Source organism: Heterodontus francisci, chromosome 1 (genome assembly GCF_036365525.1).
Source record: "Heterodontus francisci isolate sHetFra1 chromosome 1, sHetFra1.hap1, whole genome shotgun sequence".
Classification (NCBI taxonomy): domain Eukaryota; kingdom Metazoa; phylum Chordata; class Chondrichthyes; order Heterodontiformes; family Heterodontidae; genus Heterodontus; species Heterodontus francisci.
This window is the reverse complement of record NC_090371.1, coordinates 85,953,909-85,978,354: the sequence shown is the minus strand read 5'-3', so window position 1 is coordinate 85,978,354 and position 24,446 is coordinate 85,953,909. Positions and strand designations below refer to the sequence as shown.

The 24,446-nt window shown below is 40.9% G+C and overlaps 1 protein-coding gene across 1 annotated transcript in view; it reads right to left on the bottom strand.

Annotated features, from left to right (window-relative positions):
* The window catches only part of epg5 (ectopic P-granules autophagy protein 5 homolog (C. elegans)), a 229,378-nt gene that overhangs the window by 94,384 nt on the left and 110,548 nt on the right, over positions 1–24,446 (bottom strand). Inside the window, exons 22-27 of the mRNA XM_068032710.1 lie at positions 10,166–10,332; positions 9,043–9,282; positions 7,012–7,135; positions 6,729–6,870; positions 6,125–6,296; positions 3,996–4,161 (exon numbers count right to left, since the gene is read on the bottom strand). Coding sequence (XP_067888811.1) covers positions 3,996–4,161; positions 6,125–6,296; positions 6,729–6,870; positions 7,012–7,135; positions 9,043–9,282; positions 10,166–10,332 — 1,011 coding nt within the window. The remainder of the gene's footprint in view (positions 1–3,995; positions 4,162–6,124; positions 6,297–6,728; positions 6,871–7,011; positions 7,136–9,042; positions 9,283–10,165; positions 10,333–24,446) is intronic.

The following is a 24,446-nucleotide window of genomic DNA, read 5'->3' as shown; positions in this document are numbered from 1 at the left end:
GGGATGCTATTAATAATCTTATGGAGTTCCTCGTAGAACTGGTCTTTAGCTTCAGGTGGGGAGCAGAGTGTTGGAGCATAGCTGCTGAGTAGGTGTACTGGACCAGAGGCGGTGAACAGTTGGATGGACAGTATGCATTCCGAGCCATTTGAGGGTGGCTCTATCATGCTGAGCAAAGAATTTCTGATGGGGAAGCCCACTCCATGCTGTCTTGGTTCTTCAGGATCCCTACCCTGCCAGAAGAAGGTGTAGTCTCTATCCATATGGATTCTATTATTGTCTTGCTGAAAGTTGCATGTCCCTTTATTCTACTGACATTGTTATCCCTAATAAGCATAGCTACTCCATCTCCCCTTTTTCCCTATCTTTTCTAAATATGTTAAATTTTGCAATGTTTAATTTTATGTTTAACCATCTTTTCAGACTCCTGTTCTATAACTCGATTTATTCCCTTGCCATCAATGTCTTCCCTTACTTCATTCTTTCCGATGCTCTCCTTTCCTGTTCTGTTTATATTTAGGCTGCTAACGTTTCTGTAGAACCTTCCCTCCATCTTACTAGTTTAAAGCCTTTGCCACCTCCCTATTTACCCTTTCTGCTAGGACACGGGTCCCATTGTGGTTCAGGTGGAGCTTATCCCACCTCCTTCCCGTCCCAGAACTGGTGCCAGTGTCTCACAGAAAGGAATTCTGGCCTCTTGAACATCCCCGATTTTAATTGCTTCATCATTGACGGCCAAGCCTTCAGACGCCAAGGACTTAAGCTCTGGAATTCCCTTCCTAATCTGCTCTGCCTCACTACCTTTTCTCTCTCCTGTCAGATGCTCCTTAAAACCTACCTCTTTGACCAAGCTTTTAGTCATCTGACCTAGCATCTCCTTATGTGCCTCAATGTCAAATTTTGTTTATAACGCTCCTGTGAAGTGCCTTGGAAAGTTATTATATTGAAAGCACTATATAAATACAAGTCATTGTATAAAGTGCTTTGGAGCAGCCTGAGGTCATGAAAAGTGCTAATTAAAACTTTTTTTATTGTTTCTTTCTTTACAACAGTGAAATACCCTTCAAAAGTACTTAATTGGCTGTGAAGTGCATTGGGTAGTCCTGAGGATGAGAAAGGTGCTATATAACTGCAAGTTCTTTCTTTTGTACCAACCCATCAACTTCAGCTGCAGGTTTTCTATGATGCAACAACCACTAATAAGGTGTGTTTGGATCCAGTTTCAAATCTCCAGTCCTTTAAATGACAGCGAGTGAGAAAAACAAGTCAAGGAAACAGTGCACCAATTTCTAAGTTCGTAGAAGATATTCTATCCACTTGACACACCATTACTGATTAGGTCCATTTTTCTCAATGCTTTTTTAAAATTCTTTTATGGGATGTGGGTGTCACTGGCAAGGCCAACATTTGTTGCCCATCCCTAATTGCCCTTGACTGCTGAGTGGCTTGCTAGGTCATTTCAGAGGGCAGTTAAGAGTCAACCACATTGCTGTGAGTCTGGAGTCATATGTAGGCTGGACCAGATAAGGATGGCAGATTTCCTTCCCTAAAGGACATTAGTGAACCAGATGGGTATTTTTTTATGACAATGATAGTTTCATTGCACCATTACTGAATCACAGAATTGTTACAGTGCAGAGGAGGCCATTCAGCCCATCGTGTCCGCACTGGATCTCCAAAAGAGCAATTCCCTCAGTTCCATTCCCCCTGCCTTCTCCCCATAACCCTGCAAATTTTTCCTTTTCATATAACTGTCTAATTCTCTTTTGAATGCTTCAATTGAACCTGCCTCCACCACTCTCTCAGGCAGTGCATTCCAGGCTGTGAAAATGTTTTTCCTTACGTCACTTTTGCTTCTCTTACCAATCACTTTAAATCAGTTCCGAAGAAGGGTCACTGACCCGAAAGGTTAACTCTGCTTCTCTTTTCACAGATGCTGCCAGACCTGCTGAGTGGTTTCAGCATTTCTTGTTTTTATTACTTTAAATCTGTGCCCTCTTGTTTTTGATCCTTTCACAAGTGGGAACAGTTTCTCTCTATCTACTCAGTCCAGACCCCTCATGATTTTGAATACCTCTATCAAATCACCTCTCAGCCTTCTCTTCTCCAAGGAAAACAGTCCTAACTTCTCCTATCTATCTTCATAACTGAAATTCCTCATCCCTCAAACCATTCTCATGAATCTTTTCTGTACTGTCTCCAATGCCCTCACGTCTTTTCTAAAGTGCAGAGCCCAGAACTGGACACAATACACCAACTTAGGCCGAACTAGTGTCTTATACAAGTTCAACATAACTTCCTTGCTCATGTACTCTATGCCCCTATTAACTACTCTCTCAACCTGTCCTGCCACCTTCAATGACTTATGCACATATACACCCAGGTCCCTCTGCTCCCGCACCCCCTTTAGAATTGGAGTCATACAGCACAGAAACAGGCCCTTCAGCCCACCATGTCCATGCCAGCCATCAAGCCTATCTATTCTAATCCCATTTTCCAGCACTTGGTCCATAGCTTTGTCTCTCCATGTTCTTTCTACCAAAATGAATCACTTCACATTTCTCTGCATTGAACGTCATCTGCCACCTGTTCGCCCATTCCACCAACCTGTCTATGTCCTTCTGAAGTTCTACACTATCCTCTTCAAAGTTCACAATGCTTAAAAGTTTTGTATCATATGCAAACTTTGAAATTGTGTCCTGTACACCAAGATCTAGGATATATATCAGAAAAAGCAAGGGTCCCAACACTGATCCTTGGGGAACTCCATTACAAACCTTCCTCCAGCCTGAAAAACAGCTACTAACCACTACTCTTTGTTTCCTGTCGCTCAATCATTTTCGTATCCATATTGCTACCGTCCCTTTTATTCAATGAGCTATAAGTTTACTCACAAGTCTGTTGTGTGGCAATATATCAAACACCTTTTGAAAGTCCATGTACACCATATCAACCGCATTGCCCTAATTAACCCTCTGTTACCTCCTCAAAAAACTCCAAGTTAGATAAACACGATTTTTCCCTTAATTAACTCGCATTTGTCCCGAATTATTTTTTCTGGAAGTTTTTCCACCACCAAAGTTAAACTGACTGGCCTGCAGTTGCTGGTCTTATCTTTACACCCTTTTTTGAACAAGGGTGTAATGTTTGCAATTCTCCAGTCCTCTGGCAACACCCCCCGAGTCTAAGGAAGACTGACAAATTATAGCCAGTGCCTCTTCGATTTCTACCCTCACTTCCCTCAGTATACTTGGATGCATCTCATCTGGTCCTGGTGTTTTATCCACTTTGTTACAGACAGCCTAACTAATACTTCCTCTTTATCAATTTTAAACCCTTCTAGTGTCTGAATTACCTCCTCTTTCAAAATTGCCTGGGTTGCTTCTCCTTCCTTGGTAAAGACAGATGCAAAGTATTCATTTAATACCTCAGCTATGCCCTCTGCCTCCATTTATAAATCCCCTTTCTGGTCCCTAATCGGCCCCACTCCTCCTTTTACCACCATTTTATTATTTATATGCGTATAGAAAACTTTGGGAATTCCCTTAATGCTAGTTACCAGTCTCTTTTCATGCTCTTGCTTTGGTTCTCTTATTTGCTTTTTCACTTCCCCTCTGGACCTTCTATATTCAGCCTGGCTCTCAATAGTATTTTCTACCTGGCATCTGTCATAAGCACACTTTTTCTTTTTTATCTTAATCGCTACCTCTTTTGTCATCCAGGGAGCTCAGGATTTGTTTGCCCTACTTTTCCCCTAGTTTTCAATCAGATTTTTATTAATTAATTGAATATAAATTCCACCAGCTGCCATGGTGGGATTTGAACCTGTGTCACCAGGGCATTAACCCAGGCCTCTGGATTACTAGCCCAATGACATTACCACTACACCACTATCTCCCCACAGGGAGGCATCTAAGTAGTTCTCAGGTTATGGTTAATTCTCTATTTTGGTTGCTTTAGTTATGTAGCATACACACGGGGAAATAATTACCAACCTTTACAGAGATTTTTGCTGCTCCTTGGCATACATGATTAGAAGAGCTACCTCGACATTCTAGTTTCATTGTGATTTGCTCCTCCCGATTGCTGTACAATTTAGGTAATGTGTCCAAAAGCTCACTGTCTAGCACTATTTGCTGGGACTCCCATTGGGCTGCAATTCTGAAGAACAAAAAGGTTATTCTGCTTTTCTCTATGGTTCATGAAATTACCAAGTTACTTTTAGCAATATATGTCTTGCCTTAGAAGAAGAAAAAATTCTATTTACATACAGCAAATCTACCATTTAAAACAAGTAGCACAAATAAGTGAGAAAATGTTGTTGCTATTGGGGAGTATCATGACAAGAAATGGAATTGTAGATTTACATATACACCTAGGAGAGAACAGTATGAATTTTCAAACAGATATCCTGCTGAGCTATAAACCAATCTGTTGTAATCCATAAATCACAACACTCTCCCAGATGCAATTTGGTTTGAGTCACCACTCGAAAGCTACCCTGATCAAGATGCCACAGATATAGAACTCTTAAGGGGGTGGTCTCTAGATATTTTTCTTCAACTGCTCCATATGCGCCATAATAAAGTGCTTTTTTCACTGAAGTATTCTTTTCACTATCAACTTTAATAACATAGGAACAGGAGTAGGCCATTTAGCCCCTCAAGCCTTTTCAGCCACTTAATGAGATCATGGTTGATCTGTGACCTAACTCCATATACCCACCTTTGCCCCATATCCCTTAAAACCTTTGACTAACAGAAATCTATCAATCGTAGATTTAAAACTAACAACTGACCCATCATGAACTGCTATTTGGAAAAGAGTTCCAAACTTCTACCATTACTTGCGTGAAGTATTTCCTAATTTCACTTTTGAAAGGCCTGCCTCTAACCTTCAGGCTATGTTCCCTGGTCCTAGCATACAACCCTAGTTTCTGTAATCTCTCATTGTGGTTTACCCCTTGGAATCCAGGTATCATTCTAGTAAATCTACACTGTACTCCCTCCAGGCTAATATATCTTTCCTAAGGTGTGGTGCCCAGAACTGAACACAGTACTCCAGGTGTGGTCTAACCAAGGCTTTGTAAAGCTGCAGCATGACTTCTAACCTTTTGTGTTCTAGTCCTTTAGATATTAAGGCCAGCATTCAGCTAGTCTTTTTGATTATTTTTTTGTACTTGTCCATGACATTTTAATGATCTATGTACTTGGATCCAAATCTCTTTGGACCTCCATTGCGTCTACCTTTTCACGAATGAGAAAGTACTGTGATCTATCCTTTTTAGGTCCAAAATGGATGACCTCACACTTGCCTATACTGAAATCCATTTGTCAAAGTTTTGCCCATTCACTTAATCTGTCAATATCTGTGGAATTTTATGCTTCCATTTACACGGCTTACAATGTCACCATTTTCTTGTCATTAGCAAACTTGGATATGTGACTTTCTATCCCATCATCTAAGTTAACAAGTACAGTGAATAATTGAGGCCTCAACTGTGGGATGCCACTAGTCACATCCTGCCAATTAGAGTAACTACCATTATCCCAACTCTCTGTCTGCTGCTGCTCAGCCAAATGTCCTAACCACATCAATAATTTGCCTTCAAATCTAACTACCAGTCTCTTATGAAGGGTGTTATTGAACGCCTTCTGAAATTCCATATAAATAACGTCTAGAGTCAGGCCCCTGTACACTACTTTATGTATCTCTTCAAAAAAAATTCAAATCAGATTCGTCAGGCATGTACTACCCTTTACAAAACTATGCTGGCTCTATCTGATCAGCAGAAAATTTCCAAGGTGTTAATTCACGCTATCCTTAATTACAGACTCTAGTAATTTCCCAACAATAGATAGGCTAACCGGTCAATAACTTCCTCTCGCACCTTTCTTAAATAGTGGAGTGACAAGCTCAATTTTTCAATCTAAAGGAATAGTTTCTCAAATTTATCCCTATTTTTTAAAACCTTTCAGAATCTACTCCTTTATATTATTTTGAACTGAGTTTTATGGGTTCCAAGGATGCGTTATTTTTCATTCATTTCATTCAAGTATGCCAACCTTAAAAAGGTCCTCTTTTCAAGCAAGGAAAAGGCTAATTAATGCTGCTAGTCACTTACTTTGCCTGCTGCTGTAAGATGTTTAGATTTTGCTGAATAAGTTTGATTGCCACTTTTTTGTCTGACAGACTAGTTCCGACAATATCTGGAACAGGAGCTTTCACACGCTGTAGGGACACAGTAGGTACAGGGGCATCATGACTCTTCAGATTGCTGAAGATTCTGTCTTTTGCTAAAATGGAAAGAAAAACTATCATAAGTCTTTGGGGGAGAAAAGCTACAAAGGTCAATTATAATACTTGCAATTAAGACTGGACTGATGTCATTATTTTCCACAATTTTGTGAATTATGGTACAGTCTCCAAATTTTAACTCCCTGCATGAAACCAGGCCTTAGCAACAATTTCCTAAAACCTGTTTTCTGGGCAGTTTTTTCCCCCAAATTGGTGCTAATTCTGGAATCAAATTCTACTGCTTGGTGCCCAACTTTCTCCTGCTTTCTCAAATACACATATGATTTCCATCACAGAAGAGTGATATAGAAATGCAACTCACTTTTGTGTTGTGCATACACTAACATATTTTCCCTACCAGCTTTTTATTTACATACAGTACAGTTCTTAATACTGTTATTTATCTGAACATAGAGCGTTGAAACACTTGCCTGAAACTGGATCAAAAAAGTTATTAAAACTTGATATTCTATATGTTGCAGAAGGCTCATAGTGGAGCTGGATCCAGAGATTCATCGTCTCACAATATTCATGCTTAATACGCTCAATGTCAACATATTCAGTCCAAAGATCCTAGATAAATGGAAAACAGACAGGCTAAAGTCACAAATGCTGATGTCTTGTACACAATTATATTCAATTAGCCTTATTTTATTTCATGTCTCCTATTTAGTGACTTGAATGGATTAAAACATGATAAGCATGAAGATTTACCTGCTGGTTCTGCATGACCTTTGCCAACCTATGCGTATCATACTGCACAGGTAGAGAAGGTAGGTAAAGATCAGTTTTTTGTAGATTCATATCCTCCAGCCAAAAGGCAAAAACATGGAAAAGCCTATAAGAAGTAAGAACAAACATGCATTTATGCAGCATCTTACATCCTAGAACAAAATGTCCTAACCACGTCAATAATAATACAATAAATTGCTTTTGGATTGCAGTAAACATCATTAAGTAATGACGGCATTATCTTGTATCAGCAACATTCCGAAAATAGCACAGGTAAAATGACCAATTAATCTCTCACGAGTGTTGACTGGGTAGAAATGAACATTATTTGAATATAGGATCAGTAGGTCATTTATTCCCTTGAGTCCGTTCGATGAGATCATGGCCAGTCTGTGACCTAACTCCATATACCCATCTTTGTCCCATATCCCTTAATACCTTTAATTAACAAAGATCTATCAATCTCAGATTTAAAAATCTAGCAGCAATTGCTGTTTGTGGAAGAGAGTTCCAACATACCACTGCTTTTTGTATGTAGGCATGTTGCCCAATTAAACTCCTGAATAGCCTGGCTCTAATTTTCAGAATATGCCACCTAGTCTTAAACTGCCCAACCAATGAAACAGAATTTACTTTGAATTCAAAGCATCTGAAAATTCACCTTTTAGCACCAGATTTCTACTTTGTTATATACATTGCTTAATTGAAATTATTGACTTATTTCAATTTTAGTGCAAAAATGATTTTTCACCATCAGAGATAGACTGTAGCGCCATGAGATTTTTTAAACAGTGAGAAAGGAAGAAATGGAAAAGATCAGAACAAAAATGGGCAGAATTTTAATTTTTTAAAAATGGGCATGTTTGGGATGGGTGGGGGTTTAAAGTCAGAAAAATCTTCTTCCTGACCCAAATCTGCCTCCATACTGCCCATTTCTGGCTTTAACAGAGGCCAGAAGTTGGGAAGGCGACCAACCCGACCCAAGGAGGCGAGTTGCAACTTTAAGTATGATAATGAGGCTGTGAGCCTCATTGTCATGCAGCTTTAGAAATATAACAGTTGCCAGCTGGGTTTCCTGAGTGTCAGATAACTGGCAGCTTCCTTGAGGCAAGGACATGGTGGATACAGGAGGGAAGTGCCTTCACAGTTACGTTCTGGATCTAGAGGCCTACCTGAGGAGCCTCTGTGATCAATTTCCACCCTCCCAACCAACCAACATGGTCTTCGACCTCCCTCGCAACCCCCCACCAGGCCCCAATCCACCTCCACTCCCACCACCAGGCCCCGATCCTCGCTCTACCTAGGCCTCCGACCCCAATGTATCAGCCAACTCCCCCATTGCCCCTCCCCTCCAGTCAATCCTCTCCTGACTCTCCTAATATCATTCCCTTTCAGTTGATCTCCACACCGCGCCTCCAACACCCCGGTTGAACCCCCATCCCCGGCGTGGACGTACCTGCTGCTGCGGCTGTCAGTAACACACTCCCTGTCTGACCTGAGGCCAATCAGGCTGGGCCTCTGAGCAAGGAACTGATCACTGATGTCAGGAATCCCAAATTGGGGTTCCCCACAGCTTCCTGACAGACCCGCTTCCTACGGTTCACGTAAGTAATAATCCTGCACAATATCTCAGTAACATGGTAGGAAAGGACAACTGGACACAACTAAAAGAATGGAATAATAAAATAAAATGATGGTTCATAGTCTTAAGGAGAAAGCACAGAGGTACAACAAACTAGTGAAACTAACTGCACTCCTATCCACCCATTTTAATATTTTACATTCTGCATAAATATTTCCCAATCCAATATCCAAGCTTCTCCAACATGCACTGTTCAAGGTTGGCCTGTATTTCCTCCCCAGGATAAGTTTGATCTTATGGGTTGTACCTCCTACACGATGAATAATAAGAGGCAGTAACATTAGCTGTGGAGAATACTTCCTATTTACTGAGTGTGGTGGCAAGAGGTGCAAGTGAGTAAACAACTTGCAATAGTGAAATAATTTTAATACCTGAGTAATTCTTTGTGCAGTTCTGGTGACGTCATGGATTCAGGCAGGCGACTTGCATTGTTCTCATTTAATAATGATGTATCTTCAACACGATCGACAATCGCCCGGATCTTTACAGCTTTACTAGCTGCATGATGAAAATCTGCTATTTCGACAAGACGCTTTTTCATTTCTTTCAACAAGTTAGAGTGCGAAGTGCTATAGAAATAACGTTTTCCAATACAGCCACTTACAGGCAAACTGAAGCAAAAAAAATAAACTATTGAACTTTCATTCAAGTACAAGTATTACACTTAAAATTGTGCTAATACAGTTAGTGAGACTTCATACACATTGCTTGTTACAAAAGTAACACAGATTTGCACCCCAAAATACATTATACCACTTAAATTCACATCCTCAACTTTTTAATATATATTAATCAGTTGATTTACCCCACTCCAAAGTAACAATGGAATGGTAGAAATGATAAATAAAACAGAAATTAAAAGGTCACAGAAATTGAAAAGAAAACATTCTCTTTGGCTCCTCAAGTTTGATGCTGGATTTGCACTTGGTTTGTTTTTCTCTCTTGGTCTGAAGCCGAAGAATGGGTAACAGCTTTATTCATAGCTAAGAAAGGGAAATCTGAAGCTGAAATACAGGGAGCAGAGGCACAATTCTAGACTGAAGGAGACAGCAGTCGTCTGCACTTTCTTGATAGTGAGGAATGCAGCTTCAGGAATGGTTTTCAAAGAAAAAGCACAGGAACAGACCTCGGGCAGGTGTAAAAAGGAAACAGTGAATAAAAATTAGAAATATAGCCAAGAGGTTAAATGGGGAAGACATCAGACTATAAACATTTTAACACATTTAAAAATATTTTAAAAATCTAAAATAAAGTTAAATAAAAATGGGAAATGTTGGCACAGTAATTTCCAAGGAAAAGTACAAATAAGTACAAAAGTTGAAAGCAAGAAATAAGTTTGTGGACAAGAAATGCACACATTAGGCAAGATTTTAAATAAATATAGATCAAATATGATCCATTTGATATTCAATAGGTCATTATTCCTCAAGAAATGACATACCTGAAGTATCAATGGAACCCAAGAAAAATATTTTATAAAGTGTTGAAAGTTACCCAAACTCTGGTCCAGGTCGGTGAAGGTACAGAAGGAAGAATTTCTGCCAGATGAGTGGGAGAAGCGGGTGATCTGCAGGAGTAGCTAAAGCCTGATGGGCCCAGCGATAGATCATAAGCCGTTGGATGGATGGCACAACTGGTAACTTTAAGTGGCTTTGGACCTTCTATAAATAAAAGAGATAAGAAACCGCACCTCAATTCTCCATGTTTCTAAAACCTAAAAGCACAAATTATCATGTTTAAGTGTTGCAAGACAAGCTAAAGTAAATGCAAAACTCTGCTGTGATAATTTCATCCCTGAATAAAATAAAAATAATAAAATGCGATACTGCTAGATAAAAGTTATGCTGAAAAAAAACAAAAAACTGGTGAGATCCTTTTTCAGAAGGATTGCCCATATGTTGTTAGAGTGGAATCAGTTTTTATACTGTTCGCTTGGGGTGATGGGGGAGGATTCTTAAGGAATAACTTTCCTTTAAGGATCATCCATGATCCTTCTGGCCCATGCCCTGTACATAGTGAATTTTGAATATTTTGACCTAAAGGAGCTTGATTATAAACAGAGCAAGACTGAATGGTTGTGCACTTGCCTGCTGGCTAGCTTCCATTCATTTTAATGGCCAGGGAAATTATGTACTGGCAACTGCACAGCAGAAATTTCCAGCCGATGCATGAACTCTAGTTAAGCGACTGTTGCAAATACACAGTAGGTTCATCAGTATCAGGATTAACATTTTGTGTGGACACCCTCTGTCAAAACTCTGGACTAACAAAAGGTGATGTTAACCTATAATGTCAACCTATCCTTTCTTTACAACTGCTCTAAACCTGTGTGTTTTTATTTCAGATTTTCAGCATTTCCAGGTATTTCTTTTCCTATAATGATGAGGATAGCTATAGGCTTCGGGATGACAAGATGTGAAATGGACAAAAGCATGGCAGATGAAGTTCAATGATTAGAAGTATGAAGTGATGCACTTTGGGAGGTCTAATATGGAAAGACAGTATACTATAAATGGCACAATTTTGAAGAGTCTAGATGAGCAGGCACCTTGGTGTCAATACATACAAATCCTTAAAGATGGCAGGGCGACTTGATAAGGCTGTTAAAAAAAGCTTATGGGTCACTTGGGATCTTGAATAGAGGAATACAATGTTAAAGCAAAGAGATCTTGGATGAACTTCATAAATCACTGGTTAGGTCTCAGCTGGAGTATTGTGGGCAATTATGGGCACCACACTTCAGCAGAAAATATGTAAAGACCTCAGAAAGGACGCAGAGGAGGTTTACCAGATGTTACCAGGGATGAGGGATTTCAGTTACAAGGAAAGGTTGGAAAAGTTAGGACTGTTCTCCTTGGAACAGTGGAAGAGAAGAGATGACCTAATAGAGGTTTTCAAGATGATGAGATGTTTTGATAGAGAGAAAAATTAGTCTCACTGGTAAGTGCGTCAATAACTAGAGGTCATAGATTCAAAGTCAGTGGCAAAAGATCTAAAGATGAGATAAGGAGAGTTTTGTTCCCATTCAGAATTGTTGGGATCTAGAACACTCCACTTGAAAATGTGGTGGAAGCTGATTTCATAAATAATTTGCAAAGGGAGTTGGATAGGTACTGAAAGATGAAGAACCTACAGCATTATGAACAAAAATTGGGGATGTGGGACTAAGCACAACTGCTTTTTCAAAAAGCCAGTACAGGCATGACGGATGAATGGCTTCCTTCTGTGCTGTAACTTTCTATGATTCTACTTAATCTATTTATTTTTAGAAGTCTGACAGGAAACAGTGCAAGATCAATATAGTCACTGAAAGGGGCCCAGAGAGGCTGCCAAGCTGGAAACGTGGTGTGAGCTAACATTATGATTTGAAGAATGCAAGCATTCTACTAGGCAGATAATTTTCCTTCACTTACTCATCATCCTCTACGCAGTGAAGGTTGATCAAATGGTAGATCAGAAAGAGGAGAAAGAAGCCTTTTTAACTAGGGCAATTGCTACCAGAACAGGCCTGTTAAAATGTGAACCATTTATAACAATAAAATCTAAGCAGTAGTGTTTGAGGAATGTTTAAAGTTCCAACCTTACGATGTTTTTACTGAGATGACCCTAGATTTATTGGGATGACCCTTTATTTGGCCTCAGAGTTTCCAACCTGAAAATATCAGTTGCAAATACAGTACTAGTAATTTTCATTTGGAAGTGGAGACTTTGGAAACCTTGTCTTCAAATTCAGGAGGCCAGAGAGATTTAATAGTCCATATAAAAGGCCAAAGCCTTACCCATCATCTACAAAATGGTAGTGACTACCTAGTTTGGATTGCTGTGGAAATGAATAGAACAAAGTGACATCCATCTCCAAATCAGAAGGGAGTTGCATCATTAAACTCTTGGGAACAGCAACTGTCACTAGCAGATAAAGGACACAGAGTTAGCTTCCGTAAAAAGAGTAGTCAACCAGATCACTTAAGGGACTGACATCATTGTATCCCACGGCAGACTTAAATTTGTAACATCTACAATTCTTAAAATTCTAGACAGGCTATCAGTGGGTGGTGCCAGTAAGAGACCATGAGTGTGGCATTTGGCAACAGTAAGGAAAGCTAATTGGATCTTGGAATATATAGCCAGAGAGCAGAAAGCCCTGGAGGTGGCAAGGAGTTTCTGCAAAGCACTGGATGACTACAACTGGGCAGAGTGTACAATTCTGGCTGTTATCCGACAAGGATATCCAAGCACCAGAGAAAGTATACAAAAGGGCAACTGATCTGCTATCTAGGTCAAAGGCATCTAAGTTATCAGAAGTAGTTCAAGAGTCGAGGATTGTTTACTCTGAAGAGAAGGCCCAGGGAAATATTATTTGAGACCCGAATAAGACCAGATATAATGAAGCTGGATAAGATATTTGAGACTGTCACAAATTTAAGACCCAGGAGAATTCAAACTGCTACTAAGAGTGAAGGTGCTCAGTCAGCTTTGGATTATGCACATGGTGGCTACCTTGAAACTGGCTACCCAAGGAGGCAGAATTAATGTTGAATTGGATAGACATTTGAGGGAGTGGGCGATTAAAGATTATTAGTTTTTGGGAGGGGCCAGATGGACTACAGAGTCTTTTCTTGATCTGTATTTTCCTATGTTCCAGTAGAGGCAACATATTTCCATGATTAGGGACTCAACCCCACAAGTTTATCTCTTAATTTAAGTTCTGCATAAATACTTACTGTTCATTGCAGCTTTATCGATTAATGTAATTCAACCCTGAAGCAAAGGAAGCATTGTGTGTCACAGTCTATGGCAACCACACAGTCTAAAGGCTGCACTCCCAACTAGATAATTTGCTTTGGGTTTCTTCTACACATCCATTACTCAGCGAGAGAGGACAAAAGTCTCTTAGGAGGCTTGATAATTTTATTCAACTCTGCACATAGAACTATAGAAGATAAAAACTTAGTTACACCTACATCATTAATGCCGTAGCATTTTAACGAACAGGATATTTCCCCTCAATCTTCTTTCCTCCAATGAAAATAACAGGAGAGCTAAGGAACATTTGGCAACAAAAGCCCATCAATCTCATAGCTTTTTGGTTGATTGCACCATATTACGATACCTCTCAGTCCCTGTTCTTCAGAAACATCTGATTACTTCTTGAAGTAATCAACTTGGAGAGAATCTTTGCAATGCTTGTGTTCAACTGTATACTTGTAAATGACTGTACATATTTTTAAAATGGTAAAGCCTTGCAGAATATTTATACTGCACCAACGCATATCTTGGATTCTTCTTCCGGCAATTGCTGGAACTTAAAGTGTCTAATGGACGCTTGAACATGAGATATCTAGCAGTAATGTGTCCTAACGGAGAGGGTAAATAAGAGGTGGCAAAGGCTTTAAACTAGTAAGATGGGGGAGGGATCTACAAGAAACGCAAGCAACCTAAATGTAAACAAAACAGGGAAGGACAGCGTAGGAAAGAATAAAGTAAGGGAGGACATCGATGGGAAGTGAATAAACCGAGTTATAGAACAGGAGTCTAAAAAGATGGTTAAACATAAACGAGTTAAAGTGTCTACAGCAATACACACAGTGTCCATAATAAAACAGGGGAGCTGGAGGCAATCATGTGTTGGGAAGAGCCAGACATAGTAGGGATTACTGAGACATGGATACAGAAAAATCAGGAATTAAACATTACTGAGTATAACATATTTAGAAAAGATAGAGAGGGTAAAAGGGGAGATGGATTAGCTGTACTTATTAGGATAACATAATGGCAGTAGAAAATAGGGACACGCAGTTATGAGCAAGACAAAAATAGAATCCATATGGATAGAAATTAAAAATAATAAAGGTTCAATCACTAGCAGTTGTAGTCTACAGAACACCTATTAGTGGAAGGGAGGTGGAGGAAGAGATATTAGGGAATTGAGTAAAAAACATAGAATAATCATGGGGGATTTCAACTACCTGATATTAATTGGACAAAAAAGATAGGTAAAGGGGATAACAGAATGGAGTTCCTACAATGTGTAGAGGACTCCTTTCTAACCCAATATGTAAAAAGCCCAACAATGGAATATTTGCAATTGGATCTAGTAATAGGGAATGAACCAGAGCAGATAAGAGAAGTAAAAGTAGGGAACATTTAGGCAATAGTGACCATATCATATGCTTTAAGATTGATAATAGAGAAGGACATAAGTATGACAAAAAACAGGTGAATAGATTGTAGAAAAACTGATATTGAGGGGCTGAGAATACAACTTGGGATAATAAAATTGGCAACAAAGTTGGCAAACAACAATGCAGAGCAACAATGGGAACAGTGTTCAACAGAGTGCAGGAAAGATACATTCCACTAAAAGGAAAAAACAAACACTAGTGATGGATGAATAAAGACATAAGGGAACGACTGAGGGTTAGGATAGAGGCATACATCAAGTACAAAGACAGCAGAAGAGTGCATGATAAGCGAGAATGTGAAGAGATCAGGAGAGAAGTCAAACAAAATTAGGAAAGCATGAAATTAAATCAAGGAACATAAAACAAAATAGTAAAATATTTTACAGGCACATTAATAAAAAAGGAAGGCTGTGATGGGAAAAGGACCATTAAGGGATAGACAGGATAATACCACAGATAGCGATAGAGAGATGGCAGAAATATTAAATAATTATTTCACTTTGGTGTTTACCAGAGAGATGGAACAGGTAGACATGACATTAAATGATATGAGCACTGAAATAAGTGTATTTAAAACAAAAAAGGGGATGCACCGAATAAACTAATCAAACTCAGAGGTTAAAGCTCCTGGTGCGAATGGATTGCATCCATGCATTTTAAAAGAATCCAGGGAAGAGATAGCAGAGACATTATTACACATATTTAATAATTCTTTAGAAAGAGGTGTAGTGCCAGAGGACTGATGGATAGCTAACATAATTCCTACATTTAAGGGGGACAGACATGCCCAGGGAATTATAGACCAGTCAGCTTAACATTGTTGGTAGGAAAATAATGGAATCCCTACTAAAAGAGAGAATAGAAGAACACCTAGAAATGAAAAAGAATAATGAATAGTCAGCATGGATTTCAAAAGGGAAAATTTTGTTTGACCCACCTTATTGATTTTTTTGAGGAGGCAACAGATAGACAATGGGTAATGCAGCAGATGTAATTTATCTGGATTTTCAAAAGACCTTCGATAAGGTGCCCCATAATAGACTAATAAGGCCAGACAATGTGGAGTCAGGGGACAAGTGCAAAATGAATTGCTAGCTGGCTTCAGGACAGAAAGCAGAGTGACAGAAGTGGTGTTCCACAAGGATCAGTGGTGGGACCACTGCTGTTCACAATTTACATTAACGATTTGGATTTTGGAATTAAAAACAGAATTTCTATATTTGCGGATGACATCAAATTGCAGGGGAATAGTCAATACTGAGGAGGACTGCAGCAAATTACAGGAGGCCATTAATAAACTTGCAGAATGAGAAAACAATTGGCAAATCAAGTTCAACACATTTGGTAGATGCATTTAAGGGGAAGCTAGACAAGCATATGAGGGAGAAGGTAATAGAGGGTAACAATGATAGATTTAGATGAGGAAAGATGGGAAGAGGCTCAAATGGAGCATAAATGCTGGCATGGCCTTGTTGGGCCGAACGGCCTGTTTCTGTGGCATATATCCTATGTACTGTGAAGAGTAGACAATCAAATATTGCTGCTTGCAATGGATTTTCAAAAACCATGCAGATGAAATGTTCCACTCTATCTGCACAATGCAGAATCCATGCTCAGAATTACTATACAAATAGATTCATCAACTCTTTTGAACTCAATAGAGTGGCTGTGGCATTACCTAAAGAACTAGTTGAATACCCAGAAGCCAAATCTAGAGCTGATTAAAAGCAATTTGCAGAGGATACTAAAATAGGAAACATAATTCATTCTTAGGACCAAAAGAAGCTGCAAGGATGCATTGTTATGCTGATGTCTTCTTCTTCTTCTTTGGCCTCCTTGTCTCGAGAGACAATGGATACGCGCCTGGAGGTGGCCAGTGGTTTATGGAGCAGCGCCTGGAGTGGCTATAAAGGCCAATTCTAGAGTGACAGACTCTTCCACAGGTGCTGCAGAAAAATTTGTTTGTCGGGGCTGTTGCACAGTTGGCTCTCCCCTTGCGCTTGTCTTTTTTCCTGCCAACTGCTAAGTCTCGACTCGCCACACTTTAGCCCCGCCTTTATGGCCTGGCAAACGCTGGCAACTGACTCCCACAACTTGTGATCAATGTCACAGGACTTCATGTCGCGTTTGCAGACGTCTTTAAAGCGGAGACATGGACGGCCGGTGGGTCTGATACCAGTGGCGAGCTCGCTGTACAATGTGTCTTTGGGGATCCTGCTATCTTCCATGCGGCTCACATGGCAAAAAGGTGGCAGATGAAAGTTAAAATGTGAAGAATTTTAGTTAAAAAAAACTTAAGGAAAAAAGATGAAGTAGCGAGATGTAGAAGAGTGGAGGAATTTGGGGGTTCTGGTTCACAAAACCTCAAGCATACAAGGCTGGTAAAAAGCTAATGAATATTTTTGGCAAATATAAAAGTTGGGATGTAATGGTGAATCAATATAAAACCTGATTAAGAGCACAATTGGAGTACTGTGTACATTTTGGGGTTCCAAACTATTGGCAAGATGTTGGAGGCGACATCTAGGTGCAGTGCAGATTCACTGCCTGGTATCAGGAAACACAAATATGAAGAAAAATTGGGGCTGTTTACATTAGAATAGAGTAGATTAGGGTGAAGTGGAGTTTTTTTTAAATTATGAAGGCGTGGGACACAGTACATAGAATTAGACTGGTTACAGTCGTTGGGAGGGGTGTGTAGCATGACGGGACAGATATAAGATTAAATGAAAGATATTTAGGGAAGCGAGGAGAAACATATACTCTATTTGAGGATTATAAAGCTATTGAATGCACTACTGGATTTGTTGATTGAAGCAAATAGGTAGCTGAATGTTCATGGAATGCACACAAGGCAGTTTTCTAAATCAATATGTCGAGAAACCAACTAGGAAACAGGCTATTTTAGATCTAGTATTCTGTAGTGAAAAGGGGTTAATTAACAACCTTGTAGTAAAGGGGTGTTTAGGGAAGAGTGACCATAATATAGAACCATAGAAAAATTACGGCACAGGAGGAGGCCATTCAGCCCATCGTGTCTGCACCGGCTGAAAAAACTAGCTGTCCAATCTAATCCCACCTTTCAGCACCTGGTCCATAGCCTTGCAGGTTACGCCACTTCAGGTGCATGTCCAGGTACCTTTTAAATGAGTTGAGGGTTTCTGCCTCCATCATTATTCCTGGCAGTGAATTCCAGACACCCACCACCCTCTGGATAAAAAAGTTTTTCCTCATGTCCCCTTTAATCCTTCTACCAATCACCTTAAATCTGTGCTTTATATGGAGTTGCAAAACTTAAGGGTGTCAAACCTAAACAAAGCAAACTATGTCAATATGAGGGGCGAGCTGGTTAAAGCAGATTGGGAAACAACATTAAAAGATACGATGGCAGACAAGCAATGGCTAGTGTTTAAAAAATATATAATTTGCAACAAATATACATTCTTTTACAGCACAAAAACCCCACAGAAAAACTGGTCCAAACAAAAGGAGTTAAAGATAGTATTAGATCAAAAGAAGGGGCTTTTTTTTTATTCGTTCGCAGGGCGTGGGCGTCGCTGGCTAGGCAGGTATTTGTTGACCATCATTAATTGCCCTTGAAAAGATGGTGGTGAGCTGGCTTCTTGAACCGCTGCAGTCCTTGGGGTGTAGGTACACCAACAGTGCTGTTAGGTAGGGACTTCCAGGATTTTGACCCAATGTTGCTAAAAAGAGTTGTAAGCCCAAGTAAAAACAAAGTGCTGGAAATACTCAGCAGGTTATTTCAGATTTCCAGCATCTGCAGTATTTTGCTTTTATTTTAGTGTAAGCCTGAGGATTGGGAAAATTTTATAATTACGAACATAAGAATTAGGAGCAGGAGTAGGCCATGCGACCCCTCGAGCCTGCTCCGCCATTCAGTAAGTTCATGGCTGAACTGATTACTCCACATTTCCACCTACCCCCGATAACATTCCACCACCTTGCTTATCAAGAATCTGCCTTAAAAATATTCAAAGACTCTGCTTCCACTGCCTTTTGAGGAAGAGAATTCTAAAGACTCACGACTTTCAGAGAAAAAATTTCTCCTCATCTCTGTCTTAAATGGGCGACCCCTTATTTTTAAACTGTGACCCCCAGTTCAAGATTCTCCCACAAGGGGGAACATCCTTTCAACATCCACCTGTCAAGACTCCTCATGATCTTGTTTGTTTCAATCAAGTCGCCTCTTACTCTTCTAAATTCCAGCAGATACATGCCCAGCCTGTTCAATCTTTCCTCATAAGACAGCCCGCCCATTCCAGGTATCAGACTAGAAAACTTTCTCTGTACTGCCTCCAACGCATTTACATCCTTCCTTAAATAAGGAAACCAGTACTGTACACAGTACTCCAGATGTGGTCTCACCAATGCCCTGTATAGCTGAAGCATAACCTCCCTACTTTTGTATTAAATTTCCCTCACGATAAACGATAACATTCTATTAGCTTTCCTAATTATGTGCTGTACCTGCATACTAACCTTTTGCAATTCATGCACGAGGTCAACCAGATCCCTCTGCATCTCACAGCACTGCAATCTCTCATCATTTAAATAATATGCTTCCTTTTTATTCTTCCTGCCAAAGTGGACAATTTCCCACTTTCCCACATTATACTCCATTTGCCAGGTTTTTGCCTAGACACTTAACCTATCTACATCCCTTTGTAGTTTCCTTATTTCCTCTCCACAAGTTACTTTCCTACCTATCTTTGTGTCATCAGCAAATTTAGCAACCATACCTTTGGTCCCTTCATCGAAATCATTTATATAAATTGTAAAAAAAAAATTGAGGCCCCAGTACAGAACCCTGTGGCACACCACTCGTGACATCTTGCCAACCAGAAAACCAATTCAACAAAGGAAGACGAAGAAATTGGTAAGGAAAGATGAACAGGAATATGAGGACTAGCAAGAGACATCACAACAGATTGTAAACATTTCTACAGGTATGTAAATAGGAAGAGATTAGTGAAAGTAAACATGGGCCCATTAGAGGTAGAGACAGGTGAAATATAGGCCGGAATTTTACGGTAGATGGATGGGAGCCAGACTCCGACGTGAAAATTGGTGGTGAACCCGCTTCTGCCTAGCCCGGGGATCTGTCCCATATTTTACGGGTCCCCAGGCTTTAATTGTCCCGAGTCGGGGCTTCTACCCACTTGAGGAAGTCCTGCCTCAGTGAGCTGCCGGCCAATCAGCGGACCGGCAGCTTAGTCCCAGCAGCGCCACCAGGAGCGGTGGCCACTGCTGGGACTGCAGCCCAGCCAACGCCGTGGATCGAGGAGGGAAGGTAGGTAGGGGCATGCCTCACCAGTGGGATCGGTCCTTCCCTGGTGAGGCTGGAAGGGTTGTTTGGGTAGAGGGGGGTGCCTTGGGTCCCGGGGGTGGGTTGTGAGGTGGGGGCGGCCCTCAGTCGGGCACCCTGTGCTCGACTGCCATGCACCCACCTCCCTGGCGCGCGGCAAGGCCGGCAGCTATCGCTGGGCGGCCTTTCACGTCCCCAGCACACCCGCTTGCCTCGGGTAAAATACCCGTGGAGGCGGGCAAGGGCCCTTAATTGGCCGTTAAGTGGCCACTTAAGGGTCTCAATTGGCCACGGGTGGGCGGGCCGTTTCCCACCCCCTGCTGTAAACTTGTCTGGAGGTGGAAGCGGGGTAGATAGGCCTCCTGGAAACTGCCGCCCATTTTTACACCGCCTCCACGCCACCATCCGACCCGCTGGGGCGGTGTAAAATTCCGGCCATAATGGGGGATAAGGAAATGACAGAGACATTAAACAAATACTTTGTATCTGTCTTCATGGTAGATGATAGATTACAGGACGATATAGATGGGTTGCTAAGATGGGCGAAGCAGTGGCAAATGGAATTTAATCCTGGGAAGTGTGAGGTGATGCATATTGGGAGGACTAACATACAATGGATGGTAGGACCCTAGGAAGTACAGAGAGTCAGAGGGACCTTGGTGTACATGTGCATAGATCAATGAAGGCAGCAGCACAGGTAGATAAGGTGGTTAGGAAGGCATATGGGTTATTTGCCTTTATTAGCCGAGACAGAATATAAGAGCAGGGAGGTTATGATGGAATAAAAACAAGAAATGCTGGAATCACTCAGCAGGTCTGGCAGCATCTGTGGAAAGAGAAGCAGAGTTAACGTTTCGGGTCAGTGATCCTTCTTCGGAACTGACAAATATTAGAAAAGTCACAGATTATAAGCAAGTGAGGTGGGGGTGGGGCAAGAGATAACAAAGGAGAAGGTGTAGATTGGACCAGGCCACATAGCTGACCAAAAGGTCACGGAGCAAAGGCAAACAATATGTTAATGGTGTGTTGAAAGACAAAGCATTAGTACAGATTAGGTGTAAATACACTGAATATTGAACAGCAGCAAGTGCAAACCTGAAAAAAAAAAGGTTATGATGGAGATGTATAAAACGCTAATTAGGCCACAGCTGGAGTACTGTGTACAGTTTTGATCACTACACTATCGGAAAGATGTGAATGCACTGGAGAGGGTGCGAGGAGATTCACCAGGATGTTGCCTGGGCTGGAGCATTTCAGCTATGAAGAGAGACTGGATAGGCTAGGGTTATTTTCCTTAGAGCAGAGAAGGCTGAGGGGGGGGGGACATGATTGAGGTATACAAAATTATGAGGGACATTGATAGGATAGATAGGAAGAATCTTTTTCCCTTTGCGGAAAGGTCAAAAACCAGGGGGCATAGATTTAAGGTGAGGGGCAGGAGGTTTAGAGGGGATTTGAGGAAAAAATTTTCACCCAGAGGGTGGTTGGAATCTGGAACACACTGCCTGAACGGGTGGTAGAGGCAGGAACCCTCAACATTTTAGTAGTATTTAGATAAGCACTTGAAACGCCATAGCATACAAGGCTACGGGCCAAGTGCTGGAAAATGGGATTAGAATAGATAGATGCTTGATGGCCGGCATAGACATGATGGGCCGAAGGGCCTGTTTCTGTGCTGTATAACTCTCTGACTATGACTCTATGAAGACAGAAAAAACATTCTGGAAATAATGGGGAACAAACAATATAGCAAGAATGGGGAACTTAAAGAAATCGGTATACGAAATAGTACTGGAGAAATTAATGGGACTAAGTAGTGTTCAAATCCCCAGGACCTGATGACCTGCATCGTAGGGTTTTTAAAAAGGCAGCAGCAGAGATAGTGGACACATTGGTCTTCCAGAATTCCTTATATTTGAAAACAGTTCCAAGGATTGGAAAGTGGCAAACATAATCCTGTTATTTGAGGAAAAGAGAAAACAGGAGACTATAGGCCAGTTAGCCTATCAGTAGTAGGCAAAACACTAGAATCTATTATTAGTGACATAGTAACAGGGCGCTTAGAAAATCATAATACGATTAAGCAGAGACAACAGAAATTTATGAAAGGAAATCCGTAACTAGTAAGATAGATAACGGGTAACCAGCGGATGTAGTGTATTTGGGTTTTCAAAAAGCATACGATAAGGTGACACACAAGAGAATATTACACTAAATTAGGACTCATGGGATTGGGGGGCAATATATTAGCATGGTTTGAGGACAGAAAACTAGAGAGAAGGCTTTAAACTAAATTGTGGGCGTGAGGGATCGTGTGAGAGAAGTAAAATAGAGAGTTGACCTTAGTTCTAAAAATCAAGATGTAGAATCAGTTTCGGTAGAGATAAGAAATAGCAAAGGTAAAAAGGCACTTGTGGGAGTAGTTTATCGACCCCCTAACAGTAACCTAACGGTAGGACAGGGTATACAGGAAGAAATAATGGGGGCTAGTGGGAAAAGTATGGTGATAATCATGGGCGATTTTAATCCACAGATAGATTGGACAAATCAGACTGGCACAGGTAGCCTAGATGATGAGTTCATGGAGTGTTTCTGGGACAGTTTCTTAGAACAGCATGTTCTAGAGCCAACCAGAGAGCAGGCTACTTGAGATCTGGTAATGTGTAACGAGACAGAATAAATTAATGACCTCACAGTAAAGGTGCCCCTAGGTCGCAGTGATCACATGATTGAATTTCGCATTCAGTTTGAGGGTGAGAAGAGTGGATCTAAGACTAGTGTTTTAAACTTAAATAAGGGTAATTATGGAGGTTTGAAGATAGAGCTAGCTAAAGTAAACTGGGAAATTAGGTTAAAGGATAGGTCAGCAGAGATACAATGGCAGACATTTAAGGAGATATTTCATAATATGCAGCAAAGATACATTTCAGTGAGAAAGAAAGATTCTAGGGGAAGGACACACCATTCGTGGCTAACTGAGGAAGTTAAAGATAGTATTAAATTGAAAGAAAAAGCATACACTTCAGCGAAGAGTAGTGGCAGATCAGAAGATAGGACAGAATATAAAAAGCAGCAAAGAATGATGAAAAGAATAATGAGAGAGAAATTAGAGTATGAGAGAAAGCTAGCTCCAATACAAGGTACTGGAGGTTTTGGCAGGCTTAAAAGTGGACAAAACTCCAGGTCCGGACGGTTTGTGTCCCAAGATGCTGTGGGAGGCGAGTGTGGAGATTGCAGGGGCTCTGACCCAAATTTCTAATTCCTTTCTGGCCACGGGGGAGGTGCCAGAGGACTGGAGAACAGTTAATGTCGTCCCACTATTTAAGAAAGGTTGTAGAGATAAACCAGGGAACTACAGACCAGTGAGTCTCACGTCAGTAATAGGGCAACTATTGGAGAAAATTCTGAAGGAGAGAATCTATCTCCACTTGGAGAGGCAAAATTTGATTAAGAATAGTCAGCATGGCTTTGTCAGAGGGAGGTCATGCCTAACAAATATGATTGAATTTTTTGCGCCAGTGACCAGGTGTGTAGATGAGGGTAGTGCAGTTGATGTAGTTTACATGGATTTCAGCAAAGCCTTTGACAAGGTCCCACATGGGAGACTGATCAAGAAAGCAAATGCACATGGGATACAAGGTAACTTGATAAGGTGGATTCAGAATTGGCTTCGCTGTAAGAGACAGAGAGTGATGACAGACGGCTGTTTCAGTGACTGGAAGCCAGCGTCCAGTGGCATACCACAGGGATCTGTGCTGGATCCCCTATTGTGTGTCATTTATATAAACGACATAGATGACTATGTAGGGGGTAGGATCAGTAAGTTCGCGGATGACACAAAGATTGGCCGAGTGGTTAACAGTGAGGTTGAGTGTCTTGGGTTACAGGAAGATATAGACGGGATAGTCAAATGGGCAGAAAAGTGGCAGATGGAATTTAACCCAGAAAAGTGTGAGGTGATACACTTTGGAAGGAGTAATGTGACATGGAAGTATTCAATGAATGGCTTGACACTGGGAAGTTCCGAGAAACAAAGGGAGCTTGGCGTGTTTGTCCATAGATCTCTGAAGGCAGAAGGGCAGGTTAATAGGGTGGTGAAAAAGGCATATGGGACACTTGCCTTTATCAATCGAGACACAGATTACAAAAGCAGGGAGGTCATGTTGGAGTTGTATAGAACTTTGGTAAGGCCACAGCTGGAGTACTGTGTGCAATTCTGGTCGCCACATTATAGGAAGGAATTGATTGCACTGGAGGGGGTGCAGAA